Here is a 23,162-nt window from a genome sequence, read left to right as displayed (position 1 = left end):
CATTAGTATCCAGATCTCATACATCATTCCCAGATTTTGTTCAATGTGGTACTGTTCATTTGGTCATTTTTTAATTTTCCAGGACTTATGCCTAACTTTGGAAGGGCACAACTTTCTATACAAAACTCTGAATTTAATGAATTACTACTTTTTTAAAGCTAACAATGAGATCTATAATCATGTCAAATTTTAGATCCTGATTCATCCAATTGCTCAAAATCACACTGGTCAAACTTTAGTCCCAAAAAGTCAACTTTTATATCTTTTTCATACCATTCTTGCCTTTTCTTTTTCTTTTCCTTTCATCTAGCTTTTTCAATTATGCAACACATGCATAGACATAATTCCTTAGTCAATTGTCCATAAATAGAGTATCCTTAATCATCAATACAATATTTCAACATCATTTACAATGATACATAACAACCCATAATAATTTTACAAATCATAACTTCAATAACATTTAGCTTAAACTCCTTCCAATATGACTTCCAAGCCTTTTCTCCTTGCTCTTGCCAACACCACTTGAGATTCCTATTATTGGTTATATGTTGAGGGGGGTGAGATTTTATAGAAGTCTCAGTAGCAATAAATCATAATTATCATGTCAATCAAGCTCCACAAAATGTGACATGTTACTGTGCATAATAATCAAATTCAGGACCGTGAATAGCACATTATTCCATCATGAAAATTAGTACATATTCACATTTCATATTAATATGCATTTGGCCAAAGCATATCAAATATCAAAAAACATTCCATACCATAGTATAAATCAATCAATGCGTAAGCAACATATGCATATTAAGTAAGTAAGAAAAACAATCAAATTAGATTCAAGGCTACCTCTTTTATACTTGAACCAATTCAGCCTCTTTAATTCCTTTGAGTTCCTTCTTGTTCTCTTGCACAATGCCTATCAATTCATGCATAAACACATTCCAATTTATCAATGATTCAAGCATAAACACTAATGCTTGACATTAAACTCAATTAAATCTCGTTTCCCTTGATTTTTAACATAATTATTCCCTCTTTGTTACCATTTATCTCTTGGTCCATTCCTACAAAATTTTTCATGTAGAATCCAAATATCATATCAGATTTGTAGAAATCAAACTCCTTCCCCTTCAATTTGAGTTGGCCGAATAGGGGGTACATACTTTGAAAAACTCTATTTTTTATTTCAATGATTTTAAACACTTCCCAATAGTATATCCCTACACAAAAACATGTTTTAAACCCATTAGAATCATCAAATCAAGCCAAAACAATTTACTTCTGTATGAACAATGCTAGGCCGAAATTCACATATATAACCCTAAGTAGATTTTCTTTCAAAAACCAATTCATACACCACTTAATCTTGCAATATTCAAGCCAAAACCCTTAATAACCAAGCTTGAAACTTAGGAATAGGAATGCTTAAACATACTTTAATGTTTCCTTGGTGTAAGTTGAGTGATTCCTTGTCTAAAACCCTTCAAATTTTTGGTTGACTAGAGTTGGAGCTAAGGTGACAGAACCTTCCCTTGTTTTTCTATTTTTTCCAACATTTTTTGTATTTTAGGAGAGGATATTTATAAAAAAATGAATCTACTCTTCCTCCCCTTAGTTGGATGTCCAAAATGGCAGATAAGAAGGTGAGTTGACAACCATCAAATGCCTCATACTTTCATATTAAACCATGTGTCCCAACTCTAGAATTTTCTAACAATTATCGTTTAATTTTGCATTTTATTTAATTAGTTTTAGTGGGGTCTGGAAGCTACACGAATTAGGCTTAGATTGGGCCTAATGTAGGCCCCACAAATGGTCTAGGTTGGCCCAAAAAGATGGCCCATAATCCAAATCAAAAGCCTAAACCAATTTGAAACTTTATCGGTTACTATTCACTAGTAACATTCCATAATTTTTCAGGCCTCCAAAAATTCATTTCTCTCCATAATAATTCATCTTTTGATATGAGAACATGATCTAGAAATTTTCAGAATTTTTTTGCCACCTATAGGTATTTATTTTGAATTTTCCCTCATTTGGCCTTTATCGATGTCACTGCAAGAAAATAAATTCTCTAAAATTAATTACTGAGCTTCCAAGGCCTAAAACGAATTTTATAAATTAAAAAAAACATTTATATGAATTATCCATCTTTTTTTCAAATTTATTGAGGACTTTAACTAATTAAAATAATTATTTTCCTATAATTTTCTAATATTTTCTCGAAAAACCTTTGTTTACGGAAAATTCCATAACAATTTATTTTTTACCATAATTCTATCTTTTGGGTCTCAACTGAGTTTCTAAAACCTCTAATTTATACTTTTCCTATTTTTTAGAAATTTTCTAGAATTTTTCTCAAAATTTTCTGCTTTACCCTTCCTGGACCGATAAATTTGAAAATGCTGGTCCAGACCCTTCTTGGGTTTCATACCATACTTAGTTTTCCTACCCAATCTTCGTTTCCTACTAGCCCTCAACCAAATTTGTCATCCCTTCTATCAATGCTAAATTTGACGGGATTTGACACAACGGATCTTCATACATGAACCATCATCACCTTCCTTAAGAGCTGGAGGTTAAGCTGAGAGTGAGTAGCGATCATATTTATGTCCCTTCTTCCATTATCCCTGATGCCATCTACACAAAAGACCACTAGCCACACTCCACTATCTTCCTCATTCATCATCATCGATGTCTACGCAGGTAGAGGAGAGAGGAGCTAGAGGGGAGGTAGTGAGTAGCGACCTTTCTTGTCTGTGTAATCGCCAGTGAGTCTTGTAGCATCATCATCATCTTCCCTTTTTCCTCCATTAATGCTAGTGAGCTCTGTTACTACCTTCATTATCACTTTCAACCACATCACTAACCCCAACCTCTTCTTCTTTCCCATGGCTACCATGCACAATTACTTTGTGTTAGCAAAATTCAAAATCATGTGTAGCTAATCTCATCAAGTTTCTTGAAAATGGAAGATTGGGTTTGAGCTTCAAAGTTAATTAGGGAAGTTTTTCTATTTCAATTCTTTCAATTTAATTAAGTAATGGATTTTCTAAGTAAGGATTGATATTATTTGATTAAACTGCATTGTACTTGTTGAATATCTCAAGTTAAGTGTTCTTTGCATAGATAATCAAATTGTATTAATCTGAGCCTAATTGCACACTAATCGGTTTTCAATGGTATTTTTAATCAGTGGTCATAGCTAGAGTTCTAGGACATTGATTGATTAAGATTACTTGACTTAATCAGTGATTAAGGTTTTGATTTTAAATTAGTGAACAAATAACTCCCAGATCATTTTGAGCAAGGACCCAATTTCCATTTTCCAAGAAGCACTCTCTCATACTTCCCTAAAATCCAAGTTTTTATCATTTGCTATTTTTTTAATAAATTTTCTTTCAATTTTAATTTCAAATTACCTTTTGATATTTTTTATATAAAAGAAAATTAAAAAAAGTATTTATAATTGTTTTTAATTTATTTGCAAAATAGATTTCAACTTTTTATTAAAAAAACCAACCAAGAAAGCCCTTTTTAATAGCGATTCTGATTTTAGTTAATTTAAGACCTAGATATTTTTTTGTCTAATAAGAGAACGATTTTAGTTTGCATTACTTGCTGTTTTCTATATCAAATTTAATTTGACCCCCAAGGCAACATGAGGATCATCAAGCAAAGGTTCATTGTTTGAGCCATTTCCTACACTTGCAACAAAATTGACAACACCTCCAACAATTTTAGCAACACTAATAATGTCATTTACAACTATTTTCAATCACATCACTCCAAAACTTAGGAAAAATTCAATCAAGAGGTCACTATTTAAGTCATGTTATACACTTGCAGTAAAATTGACAATACCTTCATCTATTTTCACAACTTTGATAACGTCATTAACAACTCATTCTTTACATTATTTAGGCTATTTCCTACACTTGCAATGATATTTACAACACATCAACCATTTTCACAACCTAGTTAATGCAATTTACCACTGTTTTCTTTCTTCTTCTTCTTTTTTTTTTGCAATTTCCAAAATTGGAAATTCAACCAACAAGGATAATTATTTAAGATTTTCCTATACTTTAATGACATTGATAACATCGATAGCCATTTTCACATTTTCAAAAATGCCATTAACAACTTTTTTTTTTTAAATTTCCAAACTTGGCTAATTTAACCGGGGTTGATGAAACATCCATTATTTTACACTATTTAGTACGTATTTAGAAGCATTATGACTCAAGCGAATCATTAATTAAACTCATACATTAAAATTTTGCATTTTGATTCTCAAGTTACTATTCACAAGTAAATTTTAGATTTTTTGTCCAACTTTAAAAATTCATAACTAATTATAGAAAACTCATATTGAGGTGATTAAAATCTTTATTTAAAACTATTTCAATTCTCAACGGGGAAAAAAAATACTCATTGCTTCATTTCTTTTCTCATTACTTCCAAAATTACACATAAAATTGTACTGTTCATTTGGTCAAAGAGTACATTTTCAGATTCTCTGCTCTATTTTTGAGCAATCATATCTCTTAATGCATACATCTATTTTAAGTGATTTACCATTTATTTTAAATCTTAGAATGCGTATTAGTTGCTCACCAAATTTCATAGATAAATTCATTCATTTACCATACTTTTGTTTTATCTTAATTTAATTGCTCATTATGTGATAGTTTATCTCCTTATTTACATTATGATGCTATAATCCACCATTATCATGCATGCAAACATCCCATTTATTCATTAAACACTCCCATGCATTATCATAATCAATCATACATGTCATTCTCATCTTTCCTCATTGCATAACATTAGAGGCATATTCATGAATATCATCATGAAGAGTTACATAACATGATATAACATAACATTTCTTAAACTCTTCTCTTCCTCTTGACTCCATACCTTGCCAATCCTCTTCCTTGCTCATGAAACCTATTATGGTTGGTTGAGGAATGGTGAGATTTGAGAGAATCTCATTAGCAAATAATAACCACCCAAACATACATGGCAAGCTTAGCATTTATAACATGCTTACAACTCAACATCTTTATGACGTAGTGAAATGTTTAGAAATCATTATGCAATTATCATAAAACACATAAGATTATAGCATACTTTAAACATATTTACATTCACAATGCATGAGTTCATTAAATCACATAAACATACAAACATGACATACATACAAGTAAATACCAATCACACAAGAGTACGGTAAAGTTTGTTACCTTTAGGCTTTTACATTCGATCTTTCCTCTTACTCCCTTTGCTTCCAATTATTAAGATTGTTTGATCAACCTTTCCTATTCATCTTTCTTGATGTCACATGGCTCTAATCATATTAACACATCGTTACCATTCATTTCTTAGAGCCATAGAAGCAATGACATTCATATTTTGCTTTTTAACATACTTTAACCTCTAATTTTTGAGCTTTGATTCTAATCTTTTTAAAATTAGTTTTATATGATATTCCTCCATAATTTTGCATGTAGAATCTATTTTCAAATTCAAATTAAATAAAATATAACTCCAACTATAAAAATAGAATCCATTTGACCTAGCCTCAATCAGGATTTTTTGGTATTACCACTAGAAAACAAGCTGCAAATGAAAACCCTATATCATGCTAATAAGAAGAAGAAAAATAAAGTTTTGTAATTAAATATAGTTGTCTAGCTTCATCTTCTACATAACATTATTAGTTTTTTTTGGGGAAAATTGTCTAAACTAATAATAAACAGACATCTAGAAACTTGGCTTAGGGTTCTTTTGAAAATAAGTACAAAGACCAAGTCAGTCTCAACTCATATCCATTCATTGTGGGGTCCGAAGTGTTCAATCAAATCAAATAATTGACCTTTCAACGGTTTTACATTTGAACACACTGTATTCCACTACCCTTCATTCACGCACACATGCCAACATTTTCCCCACTTTTAGGTACCTCAGCTTATTATCTGAACCAAAAAGGCTCTCCTATTTTTACTTTTTAATATAGAATTTAGATAATTAATTTATAAAAATTTAAAAATTAGTTCAATTAGTTATTTATAAAAAAAATGTTAGTTTTCTTTCTTTTTAATAATTTGTATTAAACACTATTCTATTGATGAAAAACTCTCAATAAATGTAATCAACTAAGAGAATATAGAAAAAACATAAATTTGACAAAGTGTATTCAGATTTACATTTAAAATTAATACTAAAGTATACTTTTAGTTTTTTAACCTTATATAAAGTTTTGATTTGATCCATTGACTTTTAAAAAATATATTTTTGGTCTTTTAATCTTAAAATTATTAACAAAATATATGATATTGAGATCTTGAATATTGATAAAATATTATCAAAAGCTAACATATCAAGTTTAATTTTTTAAAATAATCATAATTGCTGCAACAACTCATCATTTAAGACTAATGATGTAATGGTCAAAGGACTAAAAATATATTTTTAAAATTAAAGAACCAAATTAAAATTTTATATAAAATTAAAGACTAAAATTATGCTTTAACTTAGAATCGAAATAAACTATTTTACAAGTTGTTTCATTTAGAATCGAACAGAATAGCAGTCAATACCCTACTATGGCATAATGGTATGAAACTCCTCTATAATGGGTATATTTAATTATTTCTTTCTCCTTATAATCCCAAAAAAATAGTACTAATGAATTTGCATAACTTCATCAACACTTTGAAAAAAAGCTTACCAAAAGGGCATTTTTGTTTTTTTTTTTTCCTCAAAACAATTTTATAAAATTGTTTTAGAAAACAGTTTTTGGGGAAAAAAACAAAACAATTTATTTAGATAATTGTTTAAAAAAATTACATTTGGAATAAACATACTAAAACTGGAGAGTAAAACTCTGATGAGAACTCAAATTCTCAAAAAGGAGAAAAAACCATCGAGTGGAGGAGAAGATTTCCCAATTTTTCCAAACAAAAAATAAGTAACGCAAAAACATATACAAGAAAAATTGTTTTGGTCTTTCAATTTTTTAAAAATAGGATGCTTTGTTAAAAACACCTAACTAAAAATAAGTTACCAAACAAGTTTTTTGAAAAAAAACTGTTTTGAAAAAAAAAAAAAAAACAACCGACACCTTAGCCTCTACGTGTAAAGTTAGCCTCCACGTGTAAAGTTTCAGAAACGAGTTTTCTTAATATTATATGAAAAAGCCGTACCTCTCCCGGGAGATCAAACAATGTTTTTGCCAGAAATTTTACTTCTCCCATCCAAAATATAAGACTCATTTTATAATATAATTTACACTATAAACTGAGTTTTACTTTTGAGACCTGAGAGAATAATTTAGTATTTTTAGTATTTAAGGTCGGACTATATGGAGTTTTCAATCCAATTTTTTTACTTTTGTGAGTAAATAACAAATATTGTTTCATTTGATTTTAAATATAAAATCAAGTTTATAGTACAATTTACATTACAAATTATATCCTATAATTAAGAGAGCATGTAGTATTTATAAATTGTCAGGGACATTTGAATTTAAATTGAAACTTTCTTGTGATATACTTCTTCTGATTCTATATGTAAGCTTCATTTTTTAAGAAATATTTAGTCTAATTTATAAGGTTTGTTTTGAGTTTTATCTGAACATTTAATAATGTTTTTTTAATTTTACCCTTAATTGATTATATTTAGTGTTTTATCTTTTTCAATGACTATGAATAATATTAATTAGAAAGGTGGCTAATCTGATTTTTCTTCACTTATTTTAATAATTCATTCTCTCTCTTTGTCATAGATACTCTCTCACTGACATATATTATCCCGTATATTCTCTTTCATCAATTATTCATCTATTATCTGTCTCAATTACTCTCATAATAAATAAGAACATATTTAAAAAATATTTTTTTTTATATATTTATTGTTTTAAACTAATTTTAACTAATTCACTAAATGCAATTCAGTAATTTGAAGGAGTATATCCATTATACATCCCATTGAAAAGCTGATGCAATTTTTTTCCTTTTTTTTTTTCAAGGGAAAACTTAAACATTAATATTAGATCCAACCGAGCACCCAAAAAAAAAAAACAAAGAAACATCTTCTATTGAAATTTTCCATATATAACCTAATGTTCAAATAACTGCATAAAAATATGTATATTCAAATTATTGATACAGCAATATGTATATCTTAATGCTACATGGTTCCTAATTATATATCATCACCAGTCTGATTTTTTAAGTTAAAATTGAAATATCCTTGTGATATTCATTACACATCTCAAGGGAAAAAAAGACAGCGACAAAAATATACCTTTCCTCTCTTAGATCGGAAAGGAATAAAATAAACATCTAATATTGATCATTTCCAATATCTAAACCTAATATAGTACTCATATTCTGCATTGAAGTATAAAACTCACCTTGCCTCTGCTTACTTCAGCAGCTATTTACAACCCCTTTCATCAACCCTAAAAATCTCACCTTCCGAGCCTCCGGAAACATTCCTCCACGGACTTGCCGGTGACCGGAAACTTACTCAGCCATCTTCTCCAACAATTCCACAACCTGTTGCATCACAGGTCTGTCTTTCTGTAATTCACTTGTGCACATCCAAGCAATCCTAAAGTACTCCTTTACATTATCTTCGCTCATTCCTTCTCTCGGAATATTGGAATCAACCATTTCCATTTGACAGTCCTCGTCCACCATTTTCCTGGCCCATTGAACGAGGCCCATGTCCCTCTTCTCAACCCTCACGGACAGATTGGGCCGCCTGCCCGTCGCGGTTTCCAACATTAAAACTCCGAAACTGTAGACGTCCACCTTCACGTTAGCAACATTCACCCCATCTCGGTACTCCGGCGGCATGTATCCCATAGTTCCGGCGAACTGAGTCGACACGTGAGAGTTTGAAGTGTCAATCCTTCTCGCGAGCCCGAAATCAGCAATATGGGCCTCGAAGTCAGAGTCCAGCAACACGTTACTGGCTTTGATGTCTCTGTGAATAATGGGCTTGTCCAGCCCATGTAAGTAAGAGAGCCCATTAGCTATGCCTCTGACAATCTTGAACCTCAGCTCCCACGAGAGAGGAACCCTTGGCATGGAAACGTCGTCGTTTCGAGACGACGATGACATCGTCGGATCGTGAAGCCATTGATCAAGATTCCCTCTCTCCATGAACTCGTAGACCAACATTCTCTCCTGAGCCGCTGCCCAGTACCCGAGAATTTTGACGATATTGGGATGTCGGAGCTTAGTTAGGGTTTCCATCTCGGCGCGGAATTCACGAAATCCTTGGAATGCGTCCGGCGAGAGCTTCTTGATGGCGACGACGAGGCCGTTGGAGAGACACGCTTTATAGACGAGGCCGAAGCTGCCGTCGCCGATGATGAGATCGGGTGAGAAGTTCTTAGTAGCTCTAGTGATCTCGTGCAAGGTGATCTGAACGTAGGGATCGAACGACCAGCTACCGTCGACGACGATGGAGGATAGCTCCGGCTGGGTCCGATTCTGAGTCTGACCACGGTTTTGACGCCGACGAGGATGGGTCTTGGTGTTGCTTTTGCAGACGAGGATGATGGCGGCGAAGATGAGGGTGATGGTGAAGAAGCTAATGACGGCGGCGACGACGGCGGTGAAGATGTGATCCATGGCGGTGGGGGAGGAAGGGAAGAGAAGGCGGATGGGTGAGATGGAGGAGAGAGGGAAACGAAGGTATTTGGAAGAAGAAGGAGAGTAGGAAAAGAGAGAAAGAGCGGAAGAGTGTGGGAAAAGGAAGACCAAGCGGCGCCATCAAAGGAGGGGGAAGTGGGTTCAAGGAAGGTGCGGTTTGGTCTGAACTGTGACTGTGAAGTCGTAGGCTGAACCAGTCAACGGTGTTCTTATCTGTAATTGCAAATCGACCCCTTGTGCGGGGAGTATGTTTCCACGCTTATTATTATTATTATTTTGCCAGATTACTATTATTATTATTAGCCCTTTCATGTTTTTGATCTTCATTGTCTTTTATATGTGTGTGTGTGTAAAATAAATGTACCAAGAGACTTACTTTAGCTATAATTTCATTTGTCATTTGATAAGCTTCTTTTTGTTTCAAAATTTATTAATAAGCTTCTTTCCTCTTTTTTTTTTTTTATTTGTGCTACTATTATTAATATCCATCTCTTGATCTCGTCTATCAGTTTGTTTTTAATCAATGATAATTGACTTTTAAGGAGAAAAATGATAACTAATGTTGGATTTTTTTGAACCAAAATTTTGCTCCTAATTAATGTCCAGTTATCAATCAATATAAAACATAAAATAGAAAAAAAATTGACAGAATAAATAATTATTATCTCCTGTAGTCTTCGCTTATCTTGAATTAATCCCTCTACTTTAAAACTTTCTTTGGAAAATATGTGTGATGTTGACGTAGGCCACGTTGCCTGCATATGTTATTATCTTGGTGGCCAGCTGCACATATATAAATTATGAAGCCAAAAAAATTAGGGCGCCAATGTCGCATGTACTTGTGTGGCCGAAAAAGGGGAAAAAAGAAATTAAAGATGCTAACATTTAATATCTAATCAATCATCTCTTGTTAGCAATGATTTGATTTAACTTTTTTATTATTAATATTAATGTATCATGAACTGCGGCCATCAAAGTTTTTCAAAGGGAAAATTTCATTCAAAGACCACAATAGCCAATTAATGTTAGGCAACTTCCAAAACATTTGAAAACTTCAGTCGATCTCTTTAGACCAAAATGAATTAAAATTTAAGGATAAAATTACAACATTACACATTCTTTTTATTTTTTTTAAAAAAGTAAATATTAATAGTCACCGGACTCCTGGCCACCGGTGCTCAGATGGCTAGTGCTAGAGGTCAAAGCTTTGGTGGCTAAAGGATTTTTTTCAAAAATAAGGTGACCGAGGGGGATTTGAACCCATAACCGCTTGGCACACCAAAAATAATATAACCACCAAGCTAATCAAACTATTTAATCATAAGATGCAAAGAAATATATATACAACAAAACAAATGCAAGTGTCTAAGCGTAAATGAATAAGTGAAATTCGACAATTTACAAGTGAAATTCAGTAATTCACAACAAAAATTTAGCAATTTACAAGTAACATAATGAAATTCATAACTCAAAATACAAGTGTTTAAGTGTGAATGAGTCAGTGAAATTCGAAGATTTAGAACAAAAATTCATGAATTTATAACCCAAATTTGGTGATTCATAAGAAACATAAGAAAATTTACAACCCCAAATATAAGTGTTTGAGTGTGAATAAACAAGCAAAATTCAATAATTTACAATAAAAATTCAGCGATTTACAACTCAAATTCAGAGATTCGCAGGAAACATAAATATTACAAAACTTATAAGAGAATTCACAACCTCAAAAGTTTTGCTAATTAAGGCAACGAAGCTTCTATTCGTGGAGGTTTCACTGCTTCCAGTGACATTAAGTGAAGATCAGCATCTTCTTAGTTTTGCTAATCAAGACTCGATCGAATAAAAAGGAATATGTAATGTCTCATTAGAATTAATTACATATTGCCTGTATTTAATTTCTGTTTCTTCATAATGCTATGATCTCAAGTTAGCTCTTTTACCCAGTTTTTGTTTGTTAGATACATTGCAATGTAATTATATTATAATTTTTCACAATGAATAAGATATTAAAATATGGTTTGTAATATAAATAAGTGTTATGTGGATAACATATTGTCAATAATACATTTCTCCACGTACAGTCTTCATTTCTTCTGGCTTCTCACACACAGACATCGAAGCCTTTGATAATTAACTTATAACTTCTATATATTTATTAGATCATAATGAAAAAATACACAAGTCAAAAAACAATAAATCTGGATATTTGAAGCACAATTTAAATTGATGCACAATGCGTCTAAGAAGTATAGTGGAATTCACAACCCAAATGAAGCCTACCTGAATATAAGCTCTGGTACCTTAATTAGCAAAACTTTTGAGGTTGTGAATTCTCTTGTAAGTTTTGTAATATTTATGTTTCCTATGATTATCTGAATTTGAGTTGTAATTCACTAAATTTTTGCTGTAAATTGCTAAATTTCACTTATTTATTCATACTCAAATACTTATATTTGGGGTTGTGAATTCCTTTATGTTTCTTGTGAATTGCTGAATTTGGATTATAAATCCATGAATTTTTATTTTAAATCTTCGAATTTCACTTGCTCATTCACACATAAACGCTTGCATTACTTGTAGATTGCTGAATTTTTATTATGAATTGTTGAATTTGACTTGCAAATTGTCGAATTTCACTTGTTCATTTACTCTTGGACACTTACATTTGTTTTGTATATATATATATATATATATATATATATTTCTTTGCATTATATGATTAAATAGTTTGGTTGGCTTGATAGTCACATTATTTTTGGTGTGCCAAGAGGTTATGGGTTCAAATCCCCCTTTGGCCATCTTATTTTTTAAAAAAAAAAAATCTTGCACCCACCAGAGCTCCGACCTCTGGCACCGGCCAGTCGGCCACCTATGTGTTGGCGACCAGACCTCCAACAACCATTAATATTTATTTTTAAAAAAAATAAAAAGAAGGGGTAGTATTGTAATTTTACCCTCAAATTTTAATTTTATTTTGGTCCAAGGAGGTTGACTAAGGTTTTCAAATGTTTTGAAGGGTTGAATGACGTTAATTGGCTACAGTGGTCCTTGAATAAAATTTTCCCTTTTTTAAACAACAATCGCTTCTTATTGTTGGATTGGCTTCAAAATGCTTGTAATGTTTTGACTTTTAAGGCTAGAAGTGTAAGAAATAGTCTGAGATAAGCAGGCTATTAGATCCCTTTTGGCAAAAGCCCTAGAAGTTTCTTGAAATGATAAGAAGGATTCTCAAAGACCAAGTTGTAAAGATAAAGTTTTCTGGAGCTAAGGGACAAGAAAGTTAAAGGTTGTAGTAAAGTATCAGAGGCTAAGTAAGAGGAATGAGGATAAATATGGGTAAATGGTCATGCTAAAAACCTCAAAGGGATAATTCTTAATATTAAACCTTAGCAGGGACCTAATTATAATTTTGAAAAGTTTTGAGTTGGAAAGGATAACAATAGAAAGTATGCCTGAAAATTCTAAAAATTTTCATAAAATGGGAAATGAGGTTTTGATGTTAGAGATTGTTTCAATGTGATTTGATGATTCTAATGAGTTTAAAATGTGTTTCATGTAGGAAAACACCAAGAAAAAGTGTTTAAAATTATTCGAATCAAAAATAAAAATTTTGGAATTCAATATCACCCTATTTGGCCAACTCTATTTGAAGGGGAAGGAATGTGATTTTGATAAATCTGATTTGATATTTGGATTTTACATGAAAAATTGTATAGAAATGGCCCAAGAGATTGATTGAAACAAAGATAAAATAATTATGTCAAAAATCAAGGAAAAATGGGTTTAATTGAGTTTAATGTCAAGCATTGGTGTTTATGCTTGGATTGATAGGCATTTTGCAAGAAATCAAAGAGAAGTACAATCATACTAAAGAGGCCGAATTGGCTAAGTAATCAAGAGGTAGCATTGAACTCATAATTCAAATGCTTTTTTGCTTGTTTAAATGTATTTGTGTTATTTGACTTATGTGCCATGATGTGATTGAGCAAATGAGGTGATGAGGTATGGAATTCTATGTTGAATATGTGTTGGCAATATGTTATGATGAATGGGATAATGGCTTGATTGATTTCTTTCTTTTCATGGCAAATGATATGCATATGAATTGTTGCATAATGATGTTATTTTTAGGAGTAAGCATTCGGTTTTTCGGTTTTTCGGTGATAACCGAAATAATCGAATAACCGAATAGAGCAAATTTTAAACACCGAACCGAAACTGATTAATCGAATTAACCAAAATATTTTGGTTCAGTTAATCGATTAGCCGAAATATATAAATATGAAAAGTGATTTTAAATTAAAAATAATAATAAAACACAATTACAACCATTAATTAATAAATATTTTATCATTCAATGTGATTTATTATAAAATAAAAATATTATAATAAATAATAATATTTTTTATTATAACTGTAATTTTTTTCTACTAACCGAACCGAACACTAAAACTGAATTTTAAAAAAATAAAAACTAAATATGTAACTGAAAACCAAAATAATTGAACGAAAAAACTGAAGTCAAATTCAGTTCGATTCGGTTGAGGTTGGTTTTTAGTTACGGTTTGATTTTGCTCACCTCTAGTTATTTTTATGCTAACATAGCACATTTTTACATAGCATAATTATTATGGTTCATTACTACTGAGATTTCCTATGAAATCTTATTCTTTTATTTTTAACATTCACCAACTAAGGGTTGGATCAAGCAAGGACAAGGGAAAAAAGATCATTTTGGAAGATAATTAGTTGATATGCCTCCTAAAATAATGTTTGTAATTATTATAAAATATTGTGGATTATGTTGAATATTTATATTAATGATTAAAGAATAGTATGCATGTTAATATTTGATTAAGGAATCATGTTTTGGGCATGAATTATGCTATTGCAATGGTTATACGGATTTAAAAGGAAAGAATAACTAAGAATGGCAATTTAAAGGGTTAAAAGTTAACTTTTTAAGGGTAAAGTTTGACCAATGAGATTATGCGCAATTGATTGAGAGATTGGCTGAAATTTGGTGGGCTTATAGATTATATTTTTAGCTTTAAAACAAGTGATATTTCACTAAATTTGAAGTTTTGTACAAAAAGTTATGTCTTTCCAAAATTAGGCATAAATTCTAGAAAAATAAAAAATGACCATATGAACAGTACCACTTCAAATGAATTTTGGGAATAATTGGTGAATTTTGGATATCAATGAGTTTTTTTCCCCTCCTAAATATTGCATCGAGAGCTTTAAGTAGAATTTAGAACCAATTCATTTCAATTTTTCTACAATTAGTTATGAATTTTCAAAGTTTATCCATTCTTAGGGTTACAATGAATGGTAACCCAGATTTATAAAACTTTAAAGTTCAAATTTTTTCAACTTAAGGCCATAAGAAATGATTCTAAATAGTTCTAATTGAGGTATAATGAGGTTTAAAAGTAAGGTGTGATAGTTTATGACCTACTTGAACAGTATACATGTTGCATACCATACTAAAATACATTATTGTTTATATGATAGCTCGATGTCTCAAAAGGGAATCAAGTCCATCGTAGCTAACCTCTAGGAAGTGATAAGCTAAACGAAGACAATTATAACATGTAGCATCGTAAAATATCATATATCCTTGAAGAACAAGAAGTCACTGATGTGTTGACAACTTTTCTTCCAAAGCTTGAGGTAAATGCATCACGAAGGGACCATGATGGCTACGTGGCCTTAAAAAGAAGGGATACCATTGAAGTTAACTTGCCCTTAATTGTCGCTTTGGGGTTACTCCAAAAATTAACCGAATTAATGCAATATAGTGCACAATCCGGGTTGTATTCACTTTGAGGAGCCGAAAACGAAATTAAATCCTAGTAAATAAATGCAAGTAACCTAAACTATAAAAAGGATTTTTTATTTGAGTTTGAAAAATTGCTAACTAAATGCCTTGAATTAAATTGAAATTAAAATACTTTTTTTTGTTTTTATGTAAAAATAATTAAAATGAATGAAGATTAAAGAAATGAAAATGAGACACACAAATAACACTGATGATAATCAATCCTCCAATTCAACAATGTAGGCAATCATCACTCTAAAAGATGTGGGAGTTAAAAACAATGAATTAAGAATTATAATTAAGCTTTTAATCCAACAACCGAGCCACCTCAAGTTGCCACAAAATATTTTCCTAAAATTCCAACTTACTAACTGCAACCAGAATAGTAAAATGGGATTAAGGATGTCAAAAAATAATACTTAATTAGAACTCTTAAATCCAAAATAACATAATTAAAGCTAGCAAGAGACAATATGATCCAAAATTCTAAGCCACCTTAGAAAATCACAATATATTAACTCCAAAATCAATATAAATGTCATAACCACAACATCATAATTGAAATCAAAGCTATAAACAGCCTAATGTCAAATGCTAAACAATAATCCAGTCACAATAATCCCCAAATATAATCAGATTAAGCAATACAATTATCCCAACAATTAGAAAAACTATCCTAAGACCTAGGAATTGTTAAACAATTATTGAGTAGGAAATTAAAGCAACTAAAACTCCCCTTTGATGATCCAAGCTCCTGCCATTATTGTTGAATTAGAGAATTAGGAACTAGCCACGGTTTGCCATCAAATTCGCTGCAATCAGTATTTTGCTACAGGATCCCATGGAAGAACACTGTTCACGCTGAATGGTTCACGTCTCTGTTTCGCTTGCGTCTTTTTCCGCTTCAGCTCGTCCTGCGTTTCGTTCCCTGTGCTCTGTTTCGTGTGTGTGTTTCTCTCAGCCGCCGTCCGTGTTCGTTCTCCCTGTTTCGTGTGTGTGTTTGGCGTCTTCTTCTCGTGCCTCCCTCTGCGTGTGTGTGAGTGATTATTATTATTAGGTACGTTTTGCCCTCCCCTTTTTTTATTGTTATATATATATATATTTTTATATTTTTAATTCTTCCAAAACCCTACAAACAAAATTCAAAAGTAAGGTAGCATTAATTGGCCTCAAAAAAACTAATTACTTACAATTAAACCAAAATATGACAATTTTGCCCCTATAAAATAATAATTCAAAATAAATTAAATTAAATCAATTAAGGCAAAAAGAGACCAATTAAGCTGACAAAACTCATATAAAAGATACCAAAATATATAAAAATAATTGAGTTTGTCAACTATCCCACACTTAGCCTTTTGCACTCCTGGGCAAAACATCATTAAAGAAGAATCCAATAGAGACACTCAATGCAAGCAAACATAAAACTAACTAAGCATGAGTGTGCAATTAACTCAAGCAATCTTCATTCTTAATTAATCAACAATCATAGAATACTTCAGTGCAAAGAATTTAACACCTGAAACATAGCAGGATAAAAGAAAAGAAACATAATAGAGCTCACATAGGGTACAAGTGTTTCACTCATCTCTCAAATGGGATAAATTTCACTCAATCCACCTAGATTAGCACCTACCATAAGCTTGTAGAAATTCTAATATCTCCACCACTAACATACCTTAGACTCATGATCAAGGGGACTTGAAGGGTTGTAATGTCGAAAAACAAGACCAAATGAATGAATGGACTAACAAGTGAAATGCATGAGTAACAAAGTATTAACTCAAAGTGAGCTAAAGTACAATCATGAAACAACACCAATGTGCAGATTTTAACCTTTTGAGACAGAAATGAACAAAGGTTAAATGAAGTGGTTTGTGTTTGGATAAAGGTTTAGAAATGAATGCCCCTATCATCTTCACAAATCTAGGTACTAATGCAGCTTTGAAAAAAAAGAATCTAGACAAGTTCTAGAGGTTGACCAAAACTAAGTGAGAATCACACAAGATGAGAAAATATATGGCTCAATAATCCTTCCATCAAGGCTTTCTCCAAGATGTTTCCTCCTTAAGGATCAAGCTATGAAACAAGGTTAATAACACTGCACTAAAGGCATTCTACTATGCTAATCAACTAAGAACAGAAATCACTTAATTCAAATGCAATCAAACTCAGCAGTGCAACATTCATAAGCATTGTGCAAAAGGATTTTAAAAGAGATGCCCAAGGATTACAAAAGTCAAGTTAGCAACAGAGAGAACAGCAACTCGCCCATACAGCAGTGCAGAACACTGAGGCGAATGAAAATAGGAGGACACAGAAACTAGCAGCAAAATTCCCAAGCAAGAATCACTCTCAAATCATGCGATGCAATTTAAAAATCAACCAATAAGGCAGAGAAGAGAGCAATTATAGCAGCAATACTTAAGAAACAAAAGCAAATCCAAAGGAAATTTTTTTTTTCAAAACAGCTCAACAACTCAACAACAATCTCTCCCCCACACTTAAATTTTGCATTGTCCTCAATGCAAAATCCAAGGACAAGGTAATGACAAGAGAAAAAGGATCAATAAGGGAGTAAACAAAAACAAGGTTACTAGAATAGCTCCCCCACACTTATCCTCTTCAATAATTCAGTTAAGCACAGTTAATCGATGCAAAGTTAAGAGAGAATAAGTGAGGAAAGAGACAACCTTGTGCTTAAAGCGCCTTAGACTCTTAAAAGAGAAATTCTCATCAATAATGAGAAACATGAAATTTAGCAAAAAGGATTGCTCTTGATGATTGCACTTTCTTGGTGGTGGCTCAGCGTCAATTAGAAGAGGTCTAAGAGCTTTTGGAGGAGTTTGGTGCTGAGGAGGTCCCTTACAATTATGTGCCTGCATAGAAAACAAGCCAGCAGCAGTACCAAATCTAGCAATAGAGACTTCAAGAGATTTCAAATAAAGTAAGAACATTTTATGATCTAGGCTCTTCAAGTAGCTACAGCATCCAAGAAAGTCAATGATACTCCCATCAGTAGGAGTCAAACAATCATTTAAAGTTTCAAAACACTTAGGTTCATGTGACGTGGAAACTAAAGAATCCAACTGACAGTTATTGGAGTACAGCACATCACTATCACATTCACAAGAGGTGGGAGGTAAAAGGGTGGACGCAGAAGAAGATTCATACAGAATACTACTATTGACACAGCTAGCTAAGTCAGGAGGTAAGTCACAAGACAAAATTTGTTGAAAAGACTCATCTACATGCATAATTTTGTCAGTCAAAATTTCAAAGTCTTTCTCAACAACACTAGAAGCTACTAACTCAAAGGAATTATCATGCAATTGGTTCTCAAGGCAATGATCATTCTCACACTTGTCATCAATAATTGCACTCAAACAAGATTTAGCAACCTTAATGTTCTCATACTTATCAATAACAGCACTTTCAACACTAGGAAGAGAAACATGGTTGGCATGTGAATCATCACACAAAACAGCATCTTCATCCAAATCACTACCACTAAGAGCAACAAGATGAGTATTAGCATGTTCAAAAACATGAGGGGATTCATAGACAATTTCTTCATCCACCTCAATATCACATATTATCAAAAGCTTCAACAGGAATAGTAGTTACAGCACAAGGGTCAATCTCCTCAAGAAGAGGAGCAATATTACCTGATGTAAGGCACGAGTCCTTGTGAGTTTGTGGATGTTCTTGCTTCATCTCAGTCTCTTGCATGAGTGAATTTGGATACTTTGATTCATCCTTCCCCATCCCAGATTCAATTTGCGCTATATCACTCAAGAACTTCTCCAATGCACTCTTACATTCTCCTAACTCTTCTTCTAATTCCTTTGAGATTCCAGATATTCGTGCTTCTTCAAGTAATCCATGGTAGTATGAATTTAACCGGTCATAAGCTTCTCTTAAAAATCGTATCTGGTCCTTCTTAGGAATAGTAAGAAATGGGTTAGGTTCATTGAATTGAGGTTCATGAGATTGGGGGAGAGAATGGTAGTTGGATTGGGACGAGGGTTGGTGGTAGTATTCATATGGAAAAGGAGATGATTCTTGGTGGTATGTATACGGTGAGATATATGATTAAAGTATGGTTGGCGAGGTGGGAGTGATGGGTTAGGTGATTGATGTAGAGGATGGTTCATCCAAGAAGAGTCATGGGTAGAGAGGTGATTAGGCGTTTGAGACTCTAGCTGAGCTTGGAAGGAGTCTAATTGTTGTAACAACTCTTCAATCTCTTGAGAACATGTTGAATTAGAAGGTGCTGCATTCCACGTACTATTTCCTGCAAAAAATTGAGAATGCGAGAGTAGATCATGATTGCTATTAAACCAAGCCATGAAAAACAAAAAACCAAAAACAAATGCAAACTACTAAAAAAAAAACTAACATAAATAAAAACTAAAAAGGCTCAACAAATGAACCCCAATCAAGGCTACTTGACACTCAATCATGACCATAGGACATATGCCAAAGTAGCAGTCACTGAAACATATCTTCATGATATTGTCAAAGTCAAAGGACACCAATAGAAGGATAATTCCTCCCTGGGACTCACACAGCAATGAAGCAGGGATCTTTCTCTTGCTTCCCTTTTGCGATTCTCTCAGCACATGTGGTATGAAACACATGCTACAGTGTTACTCTTTTACTATAAGAGCGTATGTCGATTTAGATTTATTATTAACACCGTACAGACTTAGGTCCAGATACACTCAGTATCTAAACCCAAATTCTTCAACTCTGCTCATTGTTATAACGTCGATGTTGAAGAGTTTGTTGTCTGGCTACAGGTATTATGGAAGTGGGATTCCAAACTTCGATCCAGCTTTATCAATGTGGATCTCATCTTGACTTGCTACACTTTAGTCAAGGCGACATAAAGTTTGTGTTTCTTCTCTACCATATCAGCATTCATTGCTGCTTTACTGGTGAACACAAATGTCTCATCTTTGTTCACTCTACCTAAGTGTCAAAGGCGGTTGCCCGTGTGAGAGAGCAAACCTTTTTAACCTGTACGATGTACTAGACATTGTATACTTTCGGACAGACACATAAAGTGATAACGAAATATAATATCATTAATGAGCATTCATATTACACTTTATGTATGCCAAGGGCTTGTACATGTTCTTTAAAAACTCTTTCGCCTATTGGCTTTGTCAGAGGATCTGCTACCATACTTTTGGTTGAAATGTATTGTACAGTAACAATCTTTTGTGCTATGTAATCTCTAACAAAATTATACTTGATGTCAATGTGCTTGGTTTTGCTGTGATACTTAGGATCTTTAGTATAGGCTATGGCTGTAGTATTGTCACAATATATCATCACCGGATTGGTACTCTTGTTTCCAAATCCAAGGTGTTCTATAAATCTCTTCAGCCATAAAGCCTCTTGCACTGCTGCAGTGCAAGCCACAAACTCAGCTTCCATCGAATGCAAGGCAATACACGTTTGCTTCTTGCTACTCCAACATATGGTGCCATTGTTGAGTAAGAAGGTATAACCTGAAGTTGACCTTCGTTCTTCTTCATCTTCGCCTACATCAGCATCGGAGTACCCAACAAGACGCAGGTCACCTCCTTCGTAGCACAGTGCATAATTGGAAGTACCCTTTAAGTATCTCAAGATCCTCTTCACTGCTTTCCAATGCTTTTCACCGGGGTTAGACTGGAATCTGCTCACCAGTCCCACTGCATAACAGATGTCTGGTCTTGTACATATCATTGCGTACATCAGACTACCAACAGCACTGGCATATGGAACTCTTTCCATCTTCTTTTTATCGGATTCGGTTTTAGGACACATGTCCGAACTCAAAGCCACTCCAGTGGCAACGGGTGTACTCATGGGATTGCAGTCTTTCATGTTAAATCGCTCAAGAATCTTGTTGATATAATTCTCTTGTGAAAGAGAGAGGATTCGTTTTGAACGATTTCTTTGGATCTTAACTCCAAGTATATACTCTGCTTCACCCATGTCTTTCATTTCAAAATTCGACGAAAGCCATTCTTTAATAGCCACCACCGAATCTAGACTATTTCCGGCTAATAGTATATCGTCTACATATAAGGATAATATGACAAAATTACCCTCAAACCGCTTAATGTAGACGCAGTGGTCTTCCTCTATCATTTGGAAGTCATACGAGGTTATTGCTTTGTGAAACCTCAAATACCACTGTCTGGATGACTGTTTCAATCCATAAATGGATCTTTTGAGTTTACAAACTTTACTTTCCTTTCCATTTTCAATGAAACCTAATGGTTGTTCCATATAGATTTCTTCATCCAGATCACCATTCAGAAATGCGGTTTTTACATCCATCTGATGTAATTCTAGATCTAAACTGTTTACTATTGCCAGAATAAGTCTAATAGAATTGAAACGCACAACAGGTGAGAATGTATCTTCATAATCAATTCCTTCCTGTTGTGTGTATCCCTTTGCCACTAATCGAGCCTTGTATTTGTCAATTGATCCATCCACTTTTCTTTTAATTTTGAGAACCCACTTGTTCCCAATGGCTTTACGTCCTTTTGGAAGATCAACTAACACCCAAACTTGGTTCTTTTTCATTGAGTCCATTTCTTCTTCCATAGCTTTCATCCATTCATCTTTTGCAGGACCTGACAAGGCTTCTCGTACAGAACGGGGCTCATCATCCCCTTCTGGAGTAACTAAGAGAGATTCGCCTTCTATTTGAAAGCGTCTTTTGGGAACACTTTCCCTGTTACTCCTTCTGACGGGAGCTATTTGCTTATCTTTCTTTCTTTGTTCAGGTCTTGGTGTTGACCTTTCTTGGCTCCCACTCAGATTGACACACCTAGATGATTCTGGTCTGTCAATTTGTTTTGCACTGACTTGTTCCTGTGTCTCATAAAGAGAAACAGTACGGTCAACATCTCCTCTATTAGGAAATTCAGTCTCAATGAATGTGGCATCTCTTGATTCCATTTCAGTCACTGTTCCATCTTCGTTTTCACCTATGAAAACATATCCTTTAGATTGTTCAGAGTACCTTATAAAGATACATTTCTTTCCTCTAGGACCCAATTTCCCATGCTTGTGGTAATCATCATGAACATATGCCGCTGACCCCCAGGGTCTTAAGACACTCAAATCCGGTTTGCGTTTTGTCCATAATTCATAGGGTGTGGAAGCGACTGATTTTGAGGGCACACGGTTGAGTATGAAGGTTGCCGTTAATAAAGCATCACCCCAATATGAAATTGGTAGGTTTGCTTGAGCCATCATAGACCCAACCATGTCTAGAAGAGTTCTAGTCCTCCTCTCAGCCACTCCATTCTGTTGTGGAGTGCCAGGGATAGTCAGTTGTCTAATTATCCCTTTTTCCTCACAGAGCTATTTAAATTGATCAGATAAATATTCACGACCTCGATCAGTACGTAATGCTTTAATTTTACTATCTATTTGATTCTCTACCTCATTTATGTATCGTCTAAAGCACTCAAGTGCTTCAAACTTATGTGAGATCAAATAGACATGACTATATTGTGAAAAATCGTCAATAAAGGTAATAAAATACCAAGCTCCGTGTCTCGCCCTCACACTCATTGGACCACAGATATCAGAATGGATTTTCAGCTCTTGTTCCCTTACCGAAAGGTTTTCTAGTTGCC

At 33.2% G+C, this 23,162-nt stretch overlaps 1 protein-coding gene across 1 annotated transcript; it reads right to left on the bottom strand.

Annotated features, from left to right (window-relative positions):
• Positions 1–8,090: 8,090 nt before the first annotated feature.
• LOC114716411 (phytosulfokine receptor 1) lies at positions 8,091–9,992 on the bottom strand. Its single transcript, XM_028901418.1, has one exon. It carries the CDS (start codon positions 9,657–9,659, stop codon positions 8,541–8,543), a length of 1,119 nt encoding a protein of 372 aa, XP_028757251.1. The 5' UTR covers positions 9,660–9,992; the 3' UTR covers positions 8,091–8,540.
• Positions 9,993–23,162: the final 13,170 nt, after the last annotated feature.

Source organism: Neltuma alba, unplaced genomic scaffold, assembly GCF_004799145.2.
Source record: "Neltuma alba isolate B1F8T4 unplaced genomic scaffold, ASM479914v2 tig00011656_pilon, whole genome shotgun sequence".
Lineage (NCBI taxonomy): Eukaryota > Viridiplantae > Streptophyta > Magnoliopsida > Fabales > Fabaceae > Neltuma > Neltuma alba.
This window is presented reverse-complemented; position numbering and strand designations above follow the sequence as displayed.